Source organism: Cynocephalus volans, chromosome 10, assembly GCF_027409185.1.
Source record: "Cynocephalus volans isolate mCynVol1 chromosome 10, mCynVol1.pri, whole genome shotgun sequence".
Lineage (NCBI taxonomy): Eukaryota > Metazoa > Chordata > Mammalia > Dermoptera > Cynocephalidae > Cynocephalus > Cynocephalus volans.
The window spans coordinates 117,205,499-117,225,271 of NC_084469.1; the positions used below are offsets into that span (position 1 = coordinate 117,205,499).

The 19,773-nt window shown below is 49.0% G+C and overlaps 1 protein-coding gene across 2 annotated transcripts in view; it reads right to left on the reverse strand.

The window, feature by feature from the left end:
* Window positions 1–2,807: 2,807 nt before the first annotated feature.
* WFDC1 (WAP four-disulfide core domain 1) overlaps window positions 2,808–19,773 on the reverse strand; it is a 29,219-nt gene continuing 12,253 nt past the window's right edge. The window contains exons 2-7 of one of the 2 annotated variants that reach the window (XM_063112821.1): window positions 15,662–15,854; window positions 11,452–11,535; window positions 10,540–10,677; window positions 6,105–6,146; window positions 4,837–4,910; window positions 2,808–3,305 (exon numbers count right to left, since the gene is read on the reverse strand). In XM_063112821.1, the coding sequence (XP_062968891.1) occupies window positions 4,852–4,910; window positions 6,105–6,146; window positions 10,540–10,677; window positions 11,452–11,535; window positions 15,662–15,854 (516 nt within the window). In that variant the 3' untranslated portion in view covers window positions 2,808–3,305; window positions 4,837–4,851. Of the gene's footprint in view, window positions 3,306–4,836; window positions 4,911–6,104; window positions 6,147–10,539; window positions 10,681–11,451; window positions 11,536–15,661; window positions 15,855–19,773 lie in introns of both variants that reach the window. The other variant, XM_063112822.1, reaches the window with a different exon arrangement.

Genomic DNA, 19,773 nt, shown 5'->3' on the forward strand with positions numbered 1-19,773 from the left:
GTTACTAGTTTACATCCTGCATGCAGGGATCTAGGGTAAGGGTTACAAGAAGCATTCTGGGATATTTTATTTCTTCATTGGCCCGTCTGTCTGCCTGTAAGTCAAAATGGTCTCATGATAACATTTTCCAGGACACAGGACGTGACTACTGGCTTATCCCAGATCTCCCAAGGCACTACAATTTAGCTGATCTGGTTGGAGCAGAATTTTTTAGTTATCAGGGAGCTGGGCTCCTCTCCCCTTCTCAATCAATGACTATGTACCTACTCGCAGGTATAGGCACGAGAGGGCCCTCCCTGGGGGTTATAAGGTGGGTTTGTCCTGCACCTGAGATGCGCCCACCTGCCTTCTCTTTAACTATCTTACTGATCTCTGTGAGAATTTTTTTTTCTTTTTCTTATTGAAGCATCATTGAGTATACATATCTGTCGAGTATAGAGTTGAATATCAATACCTGTGTGCAATGTGTGATGATCAAATCAGGATAATTAAAATATTCATCATTACAAAACGCAATCACTCTTTGTGCCCATTAACCAATTTCTTGCTAACTCCCTCCCCTTTCCCACCTCTAGTAACCACAGTTCTGTTCTCTCCTTCTGAAAGTTCAACTGTTATCGTGATTCTTTCTTTTTCTTTCTTTCTCTCTTTTTTTCTTTCTTTCTTTCCTCTCTCTCTCTTTAGCTCTCTCTTATGAATGAGGACATGTGGTATTTCTCTCTCTGTGCCTGGCTTATTTCACTTAACATAATTTTCTCCAGGCTCATCCATGCCTCTGTGTTCACACTGGCAGCTCAGATGGAAAATGACTCCAGGCAGGAATGTGGCTATGTCAGAATAACCAAGGTACAAAGGGATTATTTAATTAAGTTTGTTCTTAGGGAAAATCCTTTTTGCAAGGGCCTTCCCCTGGACAACGCCAATTGTCTCTGGCAGGGCTGGAGCAGCCCATGGCTTGTTGCCCACTATTTTCTAGCTTCTTGGTGCTCCTCCTTGCCGTGGAGACTGGGGGCACCCAGTGGCCCATCCCGTGGCCCTGCTCTGAGTCTTCTTGACACCAAGGCCGAGCCAACCCCGCTTCCCTCAAAACTGTCCTTGGGTAGTTGGAAAGGTGGCCGCAGCCTCAGTTGCCTCCTCGATATGGGAGAACTCATGTGGCAAAGAGAAATCTCCAGACTGAGAATTTGGAGAAGTGGGGCTGACCTCCTGTTCCTGGAAGAAACAGAGAATGAGATGTGGGGCTCTGATGTTCCAACAACCTGCCCAGCCACTCACAGACTGTGTGGCAGGAGGAGGAGAGGGAGCAGGAGGAGGAGGAGAGGGAGCAGGAGGAGCAGGAACAGGAAGAGGACGGGGAGGAGGAGTAGGAGGAGGTGCAGGAGGAGGAAGAGGAGGAGCAGGAGGAGGAGCAGGAGGAGGAGCAGGAGCAGGAGAAGCAGGAGGATCAGGAGGAGGAGCAGGAGGAGCAGGAACAGGAGCAGGAGGAGGAGGAGCAGAGCAGGAGGAGGAGCAATTAAGAAAAAACACTGCCATCCATACTGATCTAATGCTTTCTCCTTTTTATTTGGAATGTATTAAACACCTCTTTTAGACTTATTTAGATGTAGATTTTAATCATCTATCATTCTCGTGCCTACATTGAAAGGAAATATAAGGGAGATAAATGATATATTTCCTTGAGCATCTTCACATTTGGATCCAACTCTTCCGAATTACTTTTTCCACTGAGTCACCAGTATCTGAGTTTTTCCACCAGAAGATGGTTTCTCTGTTGTTTCCAGAAGTTTCCACCAATCTGCTGACACCCCAGCTGTGCATTTTGATGTGCTCGTGTGCAGGCAATGACACCTCCCTTGAGCCCACTGCCCAGTGTGGAAAGATGAAAAAACACACCTTTCAGATTTGATTAGAATAGCGGTTAGTACCTGAGAAGTATTTCTTGAGAGGATGAATGTATGAATGAGTGAACGAGTGATGAGTGAGTAGGAAAGTTAATTACCTGAACCTAAGAGAAAAGGCTCCAGAGGATGTCACTGATGGATGAAATGATACAAATTAGAGCTTCATTATTTGGGCTTATACCAGAAGTTCTCAGTGGAGCAACTGTACCTCAGGGGACTTTGGCAATGTGTGGAGACATTTTTGGTTGTCACAACTTGGGGGGAGGGTGCTAGTGGCATCTCGTGGGTAGAGATCAGGGGTGTTACCCAACATCCTACAATGCACAGCCTCCCCTTACTGCCCCTCCTCCTGTCCCTAGCCTGGGCATGGCACCCCTCACAGGGGAGCCCCGATGGGGCTGACTCCACAGTGTGACTCAGGGCCACCAACATCATTTGCAAAATGAACCAGTGGGCCCCTTGTTCGACAATTACTAAGAGTTTCAAGATAGCAACAGCAGAGCATCAAACCAAGCACGGGTCCCTTCTAAGCAACTGCACAGGCTGTCTGCTCTGGAGCTGGCCCTGGTGGGACTCGGGCTGCCTCAAGGGCCCCCAGAGGGATGGCACCAAAGTCACCCTCCATGGCTCTTGATCCCTAACTCTGACCGTCCTCTCTTCCTATCCCTCTTCTCCACTCCCCTGCCAGTTTTGCGCAGGAACCATCCTAATAAATTGCTTTCAGAGGGGCTGTTTCAGAGGCAGGTGGCTCTGATACTCCCGGGTTCCAGCAGCAGAGCTGAGCCGACATCTCATCCAACAACACCCACCCTGCCTCCAGCCCCCAGGATTTAACAGTGACACAGTGTTACACATCACCAGGGACTGAGCATTGTGCTTTATTGGTCTTGTTCCGTAGCTTCCTCCCACCCTCTGCTAACATTTAGTCTTCAGCACATCCAATTTAAGATCATCAGGTCAAAACTATGAATCACGCATGGCTAACGAAGTTCATTTCCATTTTATGATAAACGAAGTTATTTTGAGGACATCTGGGATGGGTACATGCCTTCCAGCATCAGACCTGGATGAAATCTGTAAAAAAAACAACTGAGATGCTGAATTGTCTTAGAAAACGGCTTCAAAAATGCTCACGAAGGCGGTGGCTTCTTCCCAGGGTAAAGATCTTGTGGCACTGCAGGGCTTTATTTCCAGGATGGTGAAATAGGGACCCAGAGCTGTTCGGTGGTTCCTACAAAGTCACCCATCCTAGGGCCATGTTGGGACTGAAGACCAGTGTCCTGTCTCTAAGGATCTCCGGGGCCATGCTCTGCTGAGCTGAACATGATCTCTGGGGGGTCCAATCATTTTTCCCAACTGTTTACAAGGCTTAGCAGGAAGTGGAGGAATTTTCTTGCAAATTGGCTGAAAAGAAAGCAAAGAAGAAGTGAACATGAGCTGCTGCTGGGGCAGAGCGCGGGATCACGCCAGGCAGAGCGCCGGATCACGCCGGATCACAAATCTGTTTCATCCTCTTCCTCCTCCCCCACCAGAAACACCAGAAAGATGTCAGTTTCCACCCAGATTAAATTCTTAATTCACTGTCAAGTCTTTATGGAGTGTCATCTTGTTTAGTTCCCAGCTCATCCCCCACCATCATTCCATTATAAAGATGAGGAAACTGAGGCTTGGAGAGTTGAACTTGTTTGTTTAAGGTCACAGAGTGGAGCAAGAATTGAAACCCAGGCCTGGCTGGCTCTGAAGCCTGCACTTCTGAAAACTATCCTAAACTGTCTCTCAAGGTCTCATTCTTACCCACTGGTCCCTGGACTTCCCTGTTAGAAGTTCATTGTCCTCAGTGGCATCGGACTCGCTCCAGGGACAGTTCCTGTCATCAGCAGGTAATAGACACGCTGGCATCAGTCCTGGAGGACTCAGCCCTATTCTGGAATCTGAAATCTGACCTTTGCCTTTTCAGAACATCCTGGGACAGTCACCTGCTTTCAAGGGCTTCTATCTGCCGTGTAGACCCGCGGCCGTCACAGGGGCTGGGTGGGCTTTCGAGTGTACTGGCTGAGACGCTCTGGTTGCTGCAAGCCCTCAGCCCTTCACATGCACCTGCACCTAGCCTCAGAGACCACCTGAGAGCCAAGCCTGTGTCTCACCTGGAACCCCCTCTGCAGCCAGCCTCCCCACGGTCCTTCTGTCCCCACCCCAGGGGCCTCCCTCTGGTTCTGCAAAGCCAAGATCTCTTTCACCACGGGGCTTCTGCTCTTCCAGCAACTTCTGCCTGGTCTGCCCCAGGAAGTACCTTCTCATCTCCAGATCTTGGCTTAGATGTCACCTCTCCCAGGGACTTCCCTGACCCCCCACTGAAGCAGCTTCCTGCCCCTGCCCAGTGACTCTGCAGCACATCGCCTGTTCGATTTCTTCACACAGTTATTACGGTCCGTCACTTTTGGGTTGATTTACTTGCTGACTTGTTTTAGTCTCCTCCTGCCAGGATGTAACTCCCATGAGAGCAGGGGCTTTGTCGGGTGTGTTCACTGTGTCACCCCAGAACAATGCCTGGCATACAGTAGATATCCGTGAACTGCGGCCAAGCGACTGAGTGCCCAGGACCATGCCTATCAGAGAGTTGGCACTCCATAGCAGTGCTGGACAGAAGTGGGAAGGGATAGGACATAGGAGACATTCTGGCAAGGACTGGAAAGGAAAGTTACGACCTAGGCCAGCCTGAGGTTTAGGTGCAGAGGGGTGCAGAGACGCTGCTGTTTCTGATCACCACGATGTTCTCCTATGTTCACTGTGAAACTAGGAAGGAATTTAAAAGTTCTACCAGCAGGTAAAGCCCTGATCTCAGCCTCCCACTTGGCCACCTGGTGATAAAAGCTGCCTGGACACCTGGCTGCCCAATTCCACCCCCGTCCATTGACTCGAACTTCCTCCCACACACCTGCCTGTTGCTGCTTTATTGAAAGTGCCTCTGTTGTCCCTTCCCAGGCTCTGCCACATTCTTCAAGTCACCCTCTGCAAAAAGAACACGGCTCTGTCAGGGTAGGGATGTCTACTGCCACCCAGATGCCTCCCAAAGCTCTCCAGGGACTGCCGAGTGAAGTCCAAATGCCTCAGCCTGGCTGGTGCCCTGTGCTTATCCCCCTCCCCCCAATGGGACCAGTCAATCCCCAGCTGCGGCCCCTGCCTCTCCTCCTGTCCCTCTCCCCTGCTCACCATGCACTCCAGCTGCAGGGACAGCCAAGTTGCTGCCAGCCCCAGGGTGTTCACATGTGCTGGCCCTTTGCTTGCTGGTTCTTACTCTTTAGGCTGTGTTTGCATGCCCCCTCTCAGGAAGCCCATTTTGACAAACCGGTGTGGTGTCTTTGTAGTATCTGGCATGTGATGTCAGTAGGACTCATCACTATTATCATGAAATAACCACCTGGGCCTTATTGAGGTTTGCATTTCCTGCTTGATATTAGCTGCATGGCCACAGCTGCATATTCATACATGTAGACCCAGCTTCCAGCAGACTGATGAGTGACGCTTAGTAAATATGTGCGGTCAATTCTCGATAAAGACACGTTTGATGGATGGATAGATGGAATATACAGATGGAGGAATAGATGGACAGAGAAATAGATGGATGGAAGAATAGATGGATGGATGGATGGATGGATGGATGGATGGATGGATGGATGGATGGATGGATGGGTGAAAGGATAATTAGATGGATGGAAGAATAGATGGATGGATGGATGGATGGATGGATGGATGGATGGATGGATGGATGGATGGATGGATGGATGGATGCGTGGATGGATGGATGGATGGATGGATGGATGGATGGATGGATGGATGGGTGAAAGGATAACTAGATGGATGGACGATTAGATGGATGGATGGAAGCTATATTTTCCAAGGCCCTGAATGAAAGTAGAAAGGACTTGAGCATGTCCAGTCCCAGGTTCTGTGGTCAGCATGAGGCCACGTCTGCTGTGAGCTCATCTTTGGACCACACCTCCCCTGACCACCATGGACAACAGGGCTCCTACTTTATTTCTCAGTTCTAGTTCCCATTTTGTCCTCTACGAAGATACTTCAAAACATTTATAGACAGATTTGTATTATCTTTTAATTCTATTTTTCTGTGAACTTAAGAGAATTAAAAAATAATACAAATCTTTCCATGAACTTTTTGGAGACTTAAATGGTTTCTTCTCTTACCTGGATATTCTTTGTAAAATTTATGTCGTAGGAATCGCCCATCTGGAAAACAAGTGAGAAGATAAAACTCCAGAAGTTTATAAGTCCAAGACTCTTTTCATAATAACGCTACAGAATTATTTGCGTTTTGACATTCATTCTCCCACAAGTGCACGATGGAATTTTCCAGAGGCTATATGACATGTAATATCACAGTTGACCAAACGCAGAAGCAGATAGGAGAGTCTCTCTTCTCTTAATTCATGTATTAAAGGACATTGGGGGGAAAAAAGTGAAGCAATACCACTCTTCTCACTAGGTTTTTCATTTGGGGAAATATAATTATTTTTAAGAAACAAAAAGTTACTTTTAAGAAAAATAAAAATCTATGGGGTCTCCTCAATATCTTTTTAAGGGTAAAGGAGTCCTGAGACCAAAAAGTTGGGGGACCACTGTCTTAACAGATGAACTGGAAGCAAAATTTCAAATACTGCTCAGCAAACATCATTACACATCTGTCCACACGGGCAGTAAATGGTACGTTTCTGAGCTCGTTCAAGAGACTTCAAATGAAAAAGTAACTCAAGCATGAATCATTACTCAACCTCCCTAAGCCTGTCTTCTCACCTGAAAATGGGCATAAGATTAGTAGCTCTTAAAGTTATTGCAAGGATTAAAAGAAGTAATTTAATTTAAAACCAACACATGCAAATATTAGGAGGAACCACACAGAGCTGCTGTTTTCATATGTAAAAGGTGGCCCTGGCAGCTTTAGGCATCTCCCATTCCCGTGGCTGTCAGTCACTTAACAGGGCTCCCTCACTGCCCCCCCCCAGCAGCGGTGACGCAGGCACGAAGTGGGGACACGGCCCTCTCCTCGCACTGAGCTACGTCTCCATCTTGGCGCATCCGCGAGGTTTTCTCTGCTCTAATGTTAATAAATCACATCTCTGCAATAGCTGGCTGTTCCCCTATGTTTCGTGGCCATACTAAAAACCATCAGGGTGTTTGGGACCAGCACTGACATTCACCGCACAAGGGGATGAGAGCCATGGAGCAGACCACACCCCAGCCTTGTATGGACAGCTTATCAGCAACTGCAGAGATAACCATTTTCCAAAGCTCATGGGGCTTTCCAGGCCAGGGGCTCTCTGCCCCCTGGGGATGAATTCTGTTCTGTAATGGCACAGGGAGTCAGAGGTATGTGTGGACACTGGACACCCTCCTTAGGCCAAATATAATTTATTACCAAAAGTGATTATACAACACTTTTATCAAATTTCCACCTGTTCAAGGCCGCAGAGCCCCACTTTAGTCTCCCCCTGTAGCATCTTGACAAGGACAAAGATGGGCCCAGTCTCCCACATCTCGGCTTCTGAATGACCTTGAATACACTCAGAAAAATGCACTGATTCCCCCTGACCCCACGCTCTGAAAAATCAGATTTACTGCATGTGAGAATATTCATTTTCCTGTTGCAGCAGACATGAACCCCTCAAATGTCTGGTACCAGCTGCTGGACTGTGACCCGGGAATGGCCACTGACACCCTCTAGAAGCCTCTTCCAGGGGAGACTTGCATCCTAGGTGTGGGCACAAGGCCTGCCACTTATTCTCAAATGGGCCAGAAAAATACATATGTAGACTTACATAGAGTTGCGGGGTGGGGAGAGAAAGAAGGGAGAGGGGACAGTTATGCAGGTCTGACAATATTTTAACAGTTGGTGGATCTGGGTGGAGGGGCTGAGGTACTCTTCTTGCAACTCTTCTACAAGCCTGAAATTATTTCAAATATGCAGTTAAAAAAAGAAAACTGAGATAAAAGACTCTTCCTTGTAAACACTGGAACAAGAGTGCCCAACACCTCCCTTGGAGATTTTTGCTCCAAGGGAAGTTGCTGGAATTCAAGATATTTCTAAACTCTCATATAATTATCAACAAATTACTAACCATCATTGCTAAGCAACAGCACCCTGAGAGCAAGGCTAGGGGGAATTCCACATGCACTTCCATCTGGAAGGCTCACATCACTCCTGTGGGAGGGCAAGCACCCACATGGGCTTCGAAGTGGGCAGACAGCCATGGAATTCCAGCTCTGTTCCTCTTTACCGTGCGCAGTGTCTAGGCGAGTTCCTGAACTCGAGTCCTCCCTCTTCCTAAGACAGATGACAGTGCACACATGCACGGAGGACCTACTGTGTGTCAGGTGCTGTGCTTAGCACCTCCCAGGTGTTCTCGTAAACAAGCCTCATAACCACCCCATGAAGTAATCACTATGGGTACTATCACCATCTCCATTTTACAGATGGAGAAACAGACTGAGAAAGGGTAGGTGACCTGCCCAAAGCCACCCAGGAAGAAAGCTGCAGGCCTGGAGCCAATCTGTGGTTCTGAGCCTGCACTCCTAACCCTGCATAGCCCTGGCCCTGGTCACACTTCTCCTTTTGCTGGCCTGTGGCAAAGCTTAATGACAGTGCCTGCAGGTGATCACCCCACGGCAGGCATCATCAGTGTGGCCATCATTTAATTATCTGCTCTCTTTGCTTAGCCCATCTTTGAAATGAGTCTTTTTTGAATTGGTTTGGCTTACCCTGGTCTTAGAGGTCACATAGCCAGCCGAATGAGAAAGATCAGTGGGTGAGAAAGGCAAAGGAGTTCAAGGCCTTTCCAATGATGTAAATGACATTATAGTCTAAAGAACTTGTAACTCTCCCCATAGCTCTCTTTTGTAAAAGGCTCTCCCTTCCATACTCCACCTGTCTCTGACTTGCTCGCCAGCCCTCAGGGATCTGCATCCAAAGGACCGCACACCCCATCTGCTTACAGAGCGATTTGGTGTCCGGAGACAAGCAATGATGAAATAGCGAAGACTCTGTTCTGTGCTTGTGATGTGACAGACATGGTCTGTTTGGATTAACTCATCTATTCTTTAAAGAGCCCTGAGAAGTAACTCAACTATTATTAGCCCATTTTACACATAAAGAAAATGAGGCCCGAAAAGGTCAGGTTATTTGCCACACACAGAAGGAAGGGGAGGGACCATGGGAACCCAGGCTATCTGGCCAGAGAAACCCTAAACAAAGCCCTACAAATAACAAGGGGAATGTAGAGGGAACCACAAAGATATCTATTTTGTTCAATTTTTCCAAAATTCAGAATTCCAGGATCCGGGATTCTGCAGATAGTTCTAATGTCTCATAATTTTATTATCTGCAATGATAATGATGTTAAATGTGTAACCGATTTAATGTCTATGCCTTCAGAGAAATAAATTCTCAAATCAGAGAAAAAACATTTTGGCAGATCACGCACCCTGATGTATTCCTTTGGCAAACAGGGTCGTGACATCATCAGTCTTGACGGAGGACCTTGTCCTTAGCTATTAGCGCCGAGAGATGCAGCAGTGGGGACCCTTGGGTGTTGGTATCAGTCTGCTTGAGCTCATCTTTGACGAGGAGAACTGGGAGTGCCCTGAAGTCCGAGATCTGGCTTGCCTCACATTTCTTCCAAACTCCACGCCAAAACGTGGCTGCAGCCTGGTGGCCTGATGTCTTACGTGCGGCCCAGGCGGGTTTTAGATTCTGCCAGGAGCCATTGTTCTGCTATCCTTTCTCTCCTTGGAAAAACTGTGCCAACTCAAGCAAGGCCACCCACGCCCTTCATTCATCTATTTATTGCCTTCATCTCCAAAGACAAACACCAATTAAGTCCAACTCAACAGTTCTGGCAGAAGTCCTAGGAAGTTAAGGACTTTAAGACAATTCAAATTCCATGTGGCTTAAAGTAGGTATGTAATGGATATAAAATATCCAATGTTTACTGACCACCTTTAATTGCCTAGCTCTGCCCTCCATCCCCCCAAGGAGGCCTCATTGTTATGGAGCAGTGAACCCCTTATCATGATGTTCTGAAAACCAGCCCCAAGTCCCCTCCCTTCCAATTCTCCGCCCAGGAAGGAGGCCCCGTTCTTAGCAAAAGTCAAAGCCCTTTTTTTGTACTGGGGATTCCAAGAAGCTGGCCAAGCCCCCAACCATTGCCCCTTCCACGTTGGGTGGGGAGGACCACTGAGGGTTGAGCCCATGGTGGAAGGGCCCACACGTGGGGACAGACAGGGCTTTACATGTATGACTTCAATTAATCTCCATAACAACCTTTTACAGATGAGGAAACGGAGGCTCAGAGATATAAAGAAACTGACCCCAAGGTCACCCAGCTGGGAGGTGCAGAGCTGGGATTCGCTGCTGGTCTGCTGACTCAAGAGCCCATGTCACTGCTGGCGTGGCAGGGAAAGGGTGGAGGACATGAAAGAGGGAGCAGGGCCGTGGCAGGATGGGAGGAGCACTGGCCAGGCTCAGTGGCTGGCTGATGTTCCAGAGGCAGGTCTCTGATGTGGGGGCCGTAGGGAGCATGCGGCTGGGACAGGAGCCAGGAGCAGGGCTTGGGGTGCTCTCACTCACCTGCTTGCCGGCGCTGCTTGACGCACTGCCCACGGTTGGGGATGCCCTCGGCCATGTCACCAGGGCTCAAGATGTGGCACTCATAGCCTGAGGGACAGAGCAGGGGCTCTGCCCCGTCCTCAGTGGTGCTGCAAGCCTCTGCTGTGGGGGTTGGGGAGAGACACACCAGGGTCTCAGAGGGCAGACCCTGGGGAGGGGCCAGAGAATGCACCTTGCCCAGAGAGGACGCCTCCCGTCTGCACCCCAGATCCTAGGCTGTGCCTTGAGTCTCAGCCACATGTGTATGTACAATGCACACACATGCACACACACACACACACAGACAGCCCAAAGTCATGTGATCCCAAACATGCCTTAACATGCATGGTGACAATACATGGTGTGCTCACAGTACAGTCACACATATTTGCATGCACACAGATGCACACATATCCTGTGCAGCCACAAGAGCAGCCACTCAGGTGCACGCATGGCTGCAGGCCCTAGCAGACACAGCCACTCACACAGAGGCACAGAGATGTGAGCACAGCTGCTCACGCGCCAGGGTGCATGCTCACAGCCCACAGTTCTGCAGGCCCGCAGGTCGTTCCTGCCAGAAGCTGCTCTCCACCCCCCATCCCCCCAAGGAGGCCTCATTGTTATGGAGCAGTGACAGCCCCAAGCCCCCTCCCTTCCAATTCTCTGCCCAGGAAGGAGGCCCCAGTCTTAGCAAAAGTCAAAGCCCTTTTTTTGTACTGGGGATTTCGAGAAGCTGGCCAAGCTCCCAACCATTGCCCCTTCCACGTTGGGTGGGGAGGACCACTGAGGGTTGAGGCCATGGTGGGGGGGCCCACACATGGGGACAGACAGCCTGTTGCCCAGCAGCAGCTGAGAAGGAGGGACCCCAACTCTGATGTTGGGTCTGGGCCTCACCTTGCAGCACCTCCTCAGGGCCATCCAGGAGCCAGCCGTTGCCACCAAGCCAGCGAGGTTTCGGCTGCACCAGCCAGTCTAAAACTAATGCAACACATGGTCAGATTGAGCCCCACCCCCACCCTGGGCAGCTGAGAAATGCCCCTGCCTTGTCCCTTCCTTCTAGTGACAGAGCCTTTGCGGGTGGGCCTGGGTGCTGGGCCACCATGCTGGGGACTGCCCTTCCTGGCCTCCCTTGCAGTGAAGTGTGGCTGGGTGGCTATGTTCTGGCCACAGGATGAGTAGAAGAGATCCCGCAACTTCCTGTCTTGCCCTTAAATTGATGGCTGCTCCCTCCCTGCCACCTTTCCGCAGCCTGGAGCCACTTTGGCCATGTGGACGAAGGCACCTCTCAGATTGCAGAGCAGCAGGAGGGAAGGGAGCTGGGCCCTGACAGCTTTGAGGCCTGACCGCACCCTCTGCACTATTCACGGAGATGGAAGTCAGTGTCTCACAGGTGGGTCCCTGTATTTATGGGTCTTTTTGTGACGGCAGCATGGCCTGTTCTCTAACCAATACATTTTCAACAGGAGAGTTACCCACACAGTAGACTGGGAGGCCATCAAGAGGCAGGGGCGGAACACTCAAATGCCTCCAGGGGACAGGGAGAAACGCACAGGACGAGGGCAGCTGGGCAGGGCTGTGGCAAACCAGGGAGCGCTGCTGCTTAAGTGGATCAGCGGGCGGTTGGCTCTGGCCAGCTGCTCCCAAGGTGCCCAGAGGTTCTGGTTTGGGGTTTTTGTTCTTTAACTATAAATCTGTATTTTAAAAAACATAAATCTTCTGGTTTTTAAGTGTTGACAACTAATTAAAAAACTTTAAGCACGTTGGAGATTGAATAAAACAGTTCGGGGATCATATTTGTGACCTCTGCTTTAGTTTGATGCCAGGATATGACAAAGTAGAGATAAATGTATTTATTTCTACAGAGAAAATAGATAAATTATTATGTAGTACCTTTTAAAGTATGTAGGTGGGTACTGGTAAAAATGCTGGTTAAGGGCCGGCCTGTGGCTCACTCAGGAGAGTGCGGTGCTGATAACACCAAGGCCACGGGTTCGGATCCCATATAGGGATGGCTGGTTAGCTCACTTGGGAGAGCGTGGTGCTGACAACACCAAGCCAAGGGTTGAGATCCCCTTACTGTTCATCTTTAAAAAAATAAATAAATAAAAATGCTGGTTAGCTTTTTCTTTAAAAGAGCACTAGAACATGATAAACATGGTGGAAGTGAAAACAACAGAGGAATGAAGCAGCAGCTTGTAAGTTCCAAACAGGAACGAAGACTGCAAATACAGCCACTACTTCCAGTCTTCCAGTTCTTCCTCCCCTCCTTTTCTCCACTGCCTTGGACCACATGTTAGAAAATATTTTCAAATAAGAAATGTATTAATATGTACTGTTTGTATTCTCTTTTGCATTGATCAAAGGCTTCTGAGCAGCAGGGAAATTTTGCTACATTTTTCAGAATACAGAAACTTAGCCAAGGGCTCTCATCCCTCCAATTGCAGAGCCCAAAGGCCTGGTGGCTCCAGGGTCTCAGCTCTCCACGCCCTCGCTGGAACTACCTGGGATCACCTCCCACATAAATGAACTGCAGACTTAAGACCAAGTCCTTGTATCAGAGTCTGCTTGGAAAGGACCTCGATGAAGATGGCAATGAAGTTAGGTAAGGTACTTGGAACAGAGCTGGGTGCATTTCAAGTTGTCTTCTCATGTTGAACCAGTGGTTCTCAATTTAGAGCAATTTTGTCTCCCAGGGAAGATTTAGCAAAGTCTAGAGGCATTTTGGGTTGTCCCAACTTGGGGGAGTGGAGGGCTTCTACTGGCATCTAGTGGGTAGAGGTCAGGGATGCTGCTAAACATCCTACAATGCACAGAACCGTGTCCCCTGCCCACTCACCAACTATAATTATCCAACCCCAGATGTCAACAGCTCCAAGGCTGAGAAACCTTGTGTTAGATATTATTATTAATATTATAACTATTATTACTAACTAATGGCTTGAGCTCTTCCTGCTGGCTGATGAATGAATGAACTTGTTCATTCATTCAGTACTTACTGAGTACTTTTTATGTGCCCAGAGACTGTTTTGGGGATACAGCAGTCAAACAGACACAACCCTGTGAGGCCGACCTTCAGGTGGGCAGAACAGTCAATGAACTGACAAGTAAAACACAGTCTTCTGGATCATGCTGTGGAGAAAACCTCAGCAGGGGAGGAAGGGGGGACTGACTGGAGGAGGGATTGCCATTTAGAGAGGGAAGTCTTCCCCTCAAAAGTGGCCTCTGTGCAAAGATCTATCTGCAGAAGGTGAGGAAGTGAGCCATATGGGAGTCTGGGGGAGGATGTTCTGGGCAGGGAGGGACCCCACACGTGGACTCAGGTGTTGGAGCATGGGCCCCACACAGCCACACTCAGGGCCTAAGGCAGTGGACACTTCTCTACAGTCAGACAACGGGATTGAAACTGCAGCTCTGCTCACTGTGTGACCTTGGGCAAGTGACTCGCCTTCTCTGAGTTTCAATGTCTTCAACTATAAAATAGGGCTGAAAACAGTCTCCACCCCATGGAGCCCCGTAAACATGAAATGAGATGATGTGTGGAAAGGCTATTAGGAATGCCATGTACAGCTGTATAGTCTGTGCACTGCTCAAAAGCACTTGGCCTAGCCATTAAGTGAGGCTAGAGTCCCTATGCCCGGCTGCATTCCAGAGAAAGGGGCACCTTTTCAGATTTGCCCACCCAGAGAGAGTGCCTTTATGTGCTTTTCCAGCAGGAGAGGGTGCCCTTTTGTCCTTCTTATGAAGGCTGGGTAGGAGGCAGCCTGGCTGTGAGCACCCACCCAGTCTTTGCCCAGAGGCAGCACCCAAACAGCTGAGGACTGTAATTATGAGCATCCTTAAGTGTGCTGAGTCCCTTGAACTCACTGTGACCTCACCCCAAAGAAAACAAAGCGTGGTCGTTCTTGACTTCTCCAACTTGCCTCCCTGCCTTGGGAGAAGGGGTTGGGGTCACCTCAAAGCCATCTTTAGTAATTAAGGCCCATGGGAACCTGCAGCCTCTCGCAGAAAGGTGCGGTACACACAGCCTGCTGTTATCTGAAGGCACGACCCTGAGCAGAAATGAGGGTGGGGAAAACTATTACCCCATCCTAACCACCTAGGGGCACATCTTCACCACCCAGGAAATGGTTTCCTGTCCCCCCCCATTTAGTGTTCCCCATGGGCTCCCTCCCTCCCCACCCAAACCTTATCTCCAAAAGCAATGAGAAACTTCTTCCCACCAAAGAAAAATCCCTGAGGACTGTTTCTCTCCATGAGATTTGCATCATGATTCAAGAAACATCTTATTGTCTGCTCCTAGTCTGATGTGGCACAGAGCCCCTCCAGTTCAGACTGTTGGTGAGCTGCACGCTTTCTCCTCAGCCCATTTTACAGGCGAGGAGCCCAAAGGAAGCTAGTGGATTTGAACCCAGGACTCTGCGCTTGCACACGCACACACACACACACACACACACACACACACACACACACACACACACACACACACACACACACACACACACACACACACACACACACACACACACACACACACACACACACACACACACACACACACACACACACACACACACACACCCCCCCCCTCTGGGGCACCCCTCATCTGGATTTCTAAGCACCCAGTCTCCACTTTAAACACTCCCAGAGCCAGGCATCACAAGTGGCGGCCCGGTGGGGAAAACTAGAGGGCCCCACCCATCCAGGGACACCTGAGGCTCCAGCCAATCGCAGCCCAGAAAATGTGGTCTGATATTTTTAAGAAAAGCCTGAACTCTGGATTTTTTAAATGAGAAATCTCTCCCCACCTGCACCCTCATAGCAGGTGGCATTTTCCCTGGAATGGGTGTCTTCTGGAATTCCGGCTCCCTGAGGGCAGGTGGAATGCCCCGCACCAGCAGGTGCTCAGTGCGCACAGCACAGCCGTGCACCTGCTCAGTGAGTCCCACGTTCCCATTTCACAGGTGAGGCGATGGAGGCCCGAGGGCTGAAGTGACCCGCCCAAGTGGCCCAGTTTAAGCGCAGCTCCTTTCCTCCCAATCCGGCTCTCCCCCCACCTCTGGGTGGCTCAGTTCACCCGCTGCCCCTCCCTCGGCCCGGGGCCTACCTGGCGGGGGCGGCACGGCCTCCAGGCAGGCGTAGGCGCAGCCGTTGTAGCAGCAGCGCCGGTGGCGCGGGCACTCGGAGTCGGCCTGGCAGCGCGCCGCCTGGCAGGCGCCGGGGGGCAGCGTCCGCGGGGGCGGCGGGCAGCGGTCGGCGCGGGGCTGCCGGGGGCCGCCGGGCGCGCCCGCCTCCTCGGCCTGCGGGGACAGGGGGCATCAGCGGCGCCCCGGAGCTGTGCACCGCATGCGAGTGGCTGGGCCTCTCTGAGCCTGCGTTTCCTCGCGTGGGGAACGATCGTGCAGGACCAGTCTCGGGGGGATGTTCTAGGGCTTGAGGGTACTGAGTTTCTCTCCATAACCCCCAAAATGCAAGGACTGAAAGCCCAGTAGCAAAAGAACAGGTAACAAGCTCCGTCTGTTTGCTGGAGAACAGTGTTAGGCTTCTGCCCTGTGAGATGTATATGATACCTATGTGCGTACACACATATATATGCATAGACAAACACATACAAGGGGTCTTCAAAAGCTCATGAGAAGGTTTGTACTTTCAACTTTGTTTTTCCATGAACTTTTTGAAGCGGCTGCGTACACACATATACACACGTATTTCTATACATACATATAGATTTCTTATAATCCCCATGTTTACACAGAGCTTTGAGAATTTACAAAGCACACACCCAATGAATAAATCCACACAACTTGGATAAATCTCACAAACAGTATTGAGGAGAAAAAAGCCAGGTCAAAAGACAACACCCAGCGCGAATACACATGTAGCTTGAACACAGGCAAAGCTGACACCTGGTGTGAGAAGTCAGGAACTCAGACATCTGGGGCAGTGACTGGCAGGGACTTGGGGGTTCTGGGGGCTGGTCCTGTTCTGTTTCTTGATCTGGGTGCTGCTTACCCGCTGTGTTTTCTCTGTGGGGATTCATGGAGCTGGATACTTAGGATTTATGCACTTTTCAGTATTAGGTTTCAATAAAGAGTTTTTTTTTAACAAGATGTAATACTTAAATAGGAAATACAGGTGAGTGGCCAATAAAATGAGCATTTTGGAGGTGAGTCTGGGAGAGTGAGCCACACCAGGCGATCCATCCTGAATCTCTGACACCAGACCTCCTCCATGCCGGGAACACTGTTCTGTCTCTGGCTTTGAAAATGGGATGTGTGGAAGGCAGGTTGTGTACACTTATGTGCGTGCACGTGTACACACACGGAGTTAGACACAGAATAGGTTAATTGATTGGAGAAACCCCCTGGCTTGCCCCTCCCCCGGCCTCTGCCTTCACTGTTCCTTTCATCTAAAACACTTTACTAATTTACCCCCCTGCCCCCGAGTCTTCCCCCAACATATGTATATTTCAATCCCCCCCCCCCCACACACACTGCCCAAGTAAATAATACCTGCCCTCAGACAGGAATAATAGGCCACCACTAAAACCTGCCCTTACTGTGTTAACAAAGAATGAAATAAGACCTAATGTGCTGCTGGTGAAAGGTTACCAGCGTGCGGGGGCTCATGAAGAGAATCAGGTCACAGAACAGTGTATATGCTGCGTACCTATGTTTTTAAATACATATATACTCATATGTGATATATATTTGTATAAGGCTAGAACATATTTAGAAGGATGCACAAGAATATACAAGAAACCATTATCAAAGTTTGCCTTTGGAGAGAATTAGATTCTGAGGCCAAGAGAGATTTCTCCTCATTGCACTAACGTCTCCTCTTTAATATTTTTTACCATGTACACATGTTACTTTTTCAATTTAAAAAAGGCAATTAAAAAATTTAAAGAACAGTGTAGAAATACATACAAAGAATTTTTAATGACAAGAAATTATAATTGTGCATAAAAAAAACAAGATCCAGAATAGCACATTCATTCTGATCTTGACTGTACATATATGTATACATATTAAAGCACGGTGGGGGGGAAGTGATGGCAGGAAGGATATGCCCCCAACTAGTAACAGTGATTAGCATTTGGTGGTAAGATTATGGGTGATTTTTTTCTGATTCTTTACTCTTTTATGTATTTCCCGTTTTTTTCTACAATGAGAATGAATGGCTGATTATCAAGCAAAAAACAAACTAATGCACACATGCAAAAAAGGAAATAAAAACAACTCCCAGCCACCTTATGAATGGGTTTCATCACCCAAATTTTACAGATGACAAAACTGAGGCTCAACAATGGAGTGCATCGCCCGGTTACACTGTGAGCGGGAGGCAGAGCCGGTCTGGATCCAGTTCTGGCTGGCTCCAAAAATCTTGCTGCCGATTCTCAACAGGATTGCCAAGACAATTCAGTGTGGAATTAACCAAATGGTGCGGGAACAACTGGAGGTCCACATGCAAAAGAACGAAGTGTACCAGCCACAGAAAGGAATGAAGTTCAGATCTATGCTGCAATATGGATGAGCTCCTGCCCTGTGAATTGTATATGGTACCTATGTGTGTACCACATATGAAAACATGCTCAGTGACAGAAGCCAGACACGAAAGGCCACATGTGAGGGTACTTCAAAATGTTTGTGGAAAAATGGAATTAAAAGAGAACACAAATTCTTCCATGAACTTTTTGAAGTCCCCTCATAGTGTATGATTTTATTTATATGAAATGTCCAGAATAGGCAAATCTATAGAGACAGAAAGAAGATTCGTGGTTGCCAGGGGTTGGGGGAGGGGACTGAGGAGGTGACAGCCAAAGGGTACTGGGTTTCTCTTTGGGGTGATGGAAATGTTCAAACACGGATTGTGGTGATGGTTGCACAATTCTGAATTTACCATGAGCCATTGAATTGTACACTTTAAATGGGTGAATTGTGTGGTATGTGAATTATATCTCAATTAAGCTGTTACTAAGAAACATCATACTGCCTCCTTGAATCCTTTCCTAGCCCCAACCCCCGCTGGATGTGGACTTTCCTCCTCCAAACCCCCATGGCTCCCCTTGGGGCCCTGAAATCATTCTACCTGCATGATGGTGGTTGACAGGTCGGGGAGGGGGTCCTTTTTGAAAGGCACCTATGGATCTAATCACTTCTTTCCTCCTTGTATGCCACCCTGGCCCCACCTGCAGAAGATCTGGCCCAGTTGATACATGTTGAACTGAGGGGTGTGGAACTGCCACTCTGTGGTGTGTGCCAGGAGGAGCCCAGGACAATAAGGTCAAGGTGAGGCTTCAGGTCAATAGATGCTTAGATAGGACAGGATACTGTGTCCAAGCCTCAGGAGCGTCAAGAGGCAGGAAATCCCTGCACAGAGAGGACACATTGTCCGAATCCCAGCTTAATCTAGCCTTAACCACCCCAAACTACAGAAAGGTACTGAAGTTTCTTTGACTACAACCTACATGCCATCACCCCCAGGTCTGTGGCCAGGCTGTGCCCTCTGCCCACAATGCCCTGTCCTCCAGGTCTGCCAGGTGAGCCATTCTTTAAGACACAACTGGACCCACACTGAACTACACCCTTAACTCCAATCCCCCCAGGTGAAGATTAGAGCCAACACCCCTCCCCGCTCACACACTCTACCAGTCTACCTCTAGTCACCCTAGACGGGGGATGTCTCAACATAAATCTGCCTTCTCATTTAAATGGTGAGCAAGCCCCTCAGGGAGGGCACCGAGTCTTCCGTATCTCTGTATCTTCACATACTAGGCTGAATAATGGCCCCCACAGATCCCAGGTCCTACTCCCTGGAACATGTCAATGTAACCTTATAAGGAAAAAAGGACTCTGCAAGTGTGGTTAAGTTAAGGATCATGACATGGGGAGATTATCCTGGATTATCCAAGTGGGCTCTAAATGCAATCATTAGTGTTTTATGAGAATGGAGCAGAGGGAGATTACACACATGTGCACAGAAGGTGGCCCGTGAAGACGGAGGCAGAGATTGGAGTGATGCATCCACAAGCCAAGAACAGCAAAGGCTGCTGTAGCCCCAGCAGCTGGAACAAGCAGAAAGGACCCTCCCCTAGAGCCTCCAGAGGGAGCGTGCCCTGTTGACACCTGGATTTCAGTCCAGTGAAGCTCATGTGGAACTTCTGGCTTCCAGAACTGTGAGAAAATACATTTCCATTGGTTTAAGCCACCCAGTTTG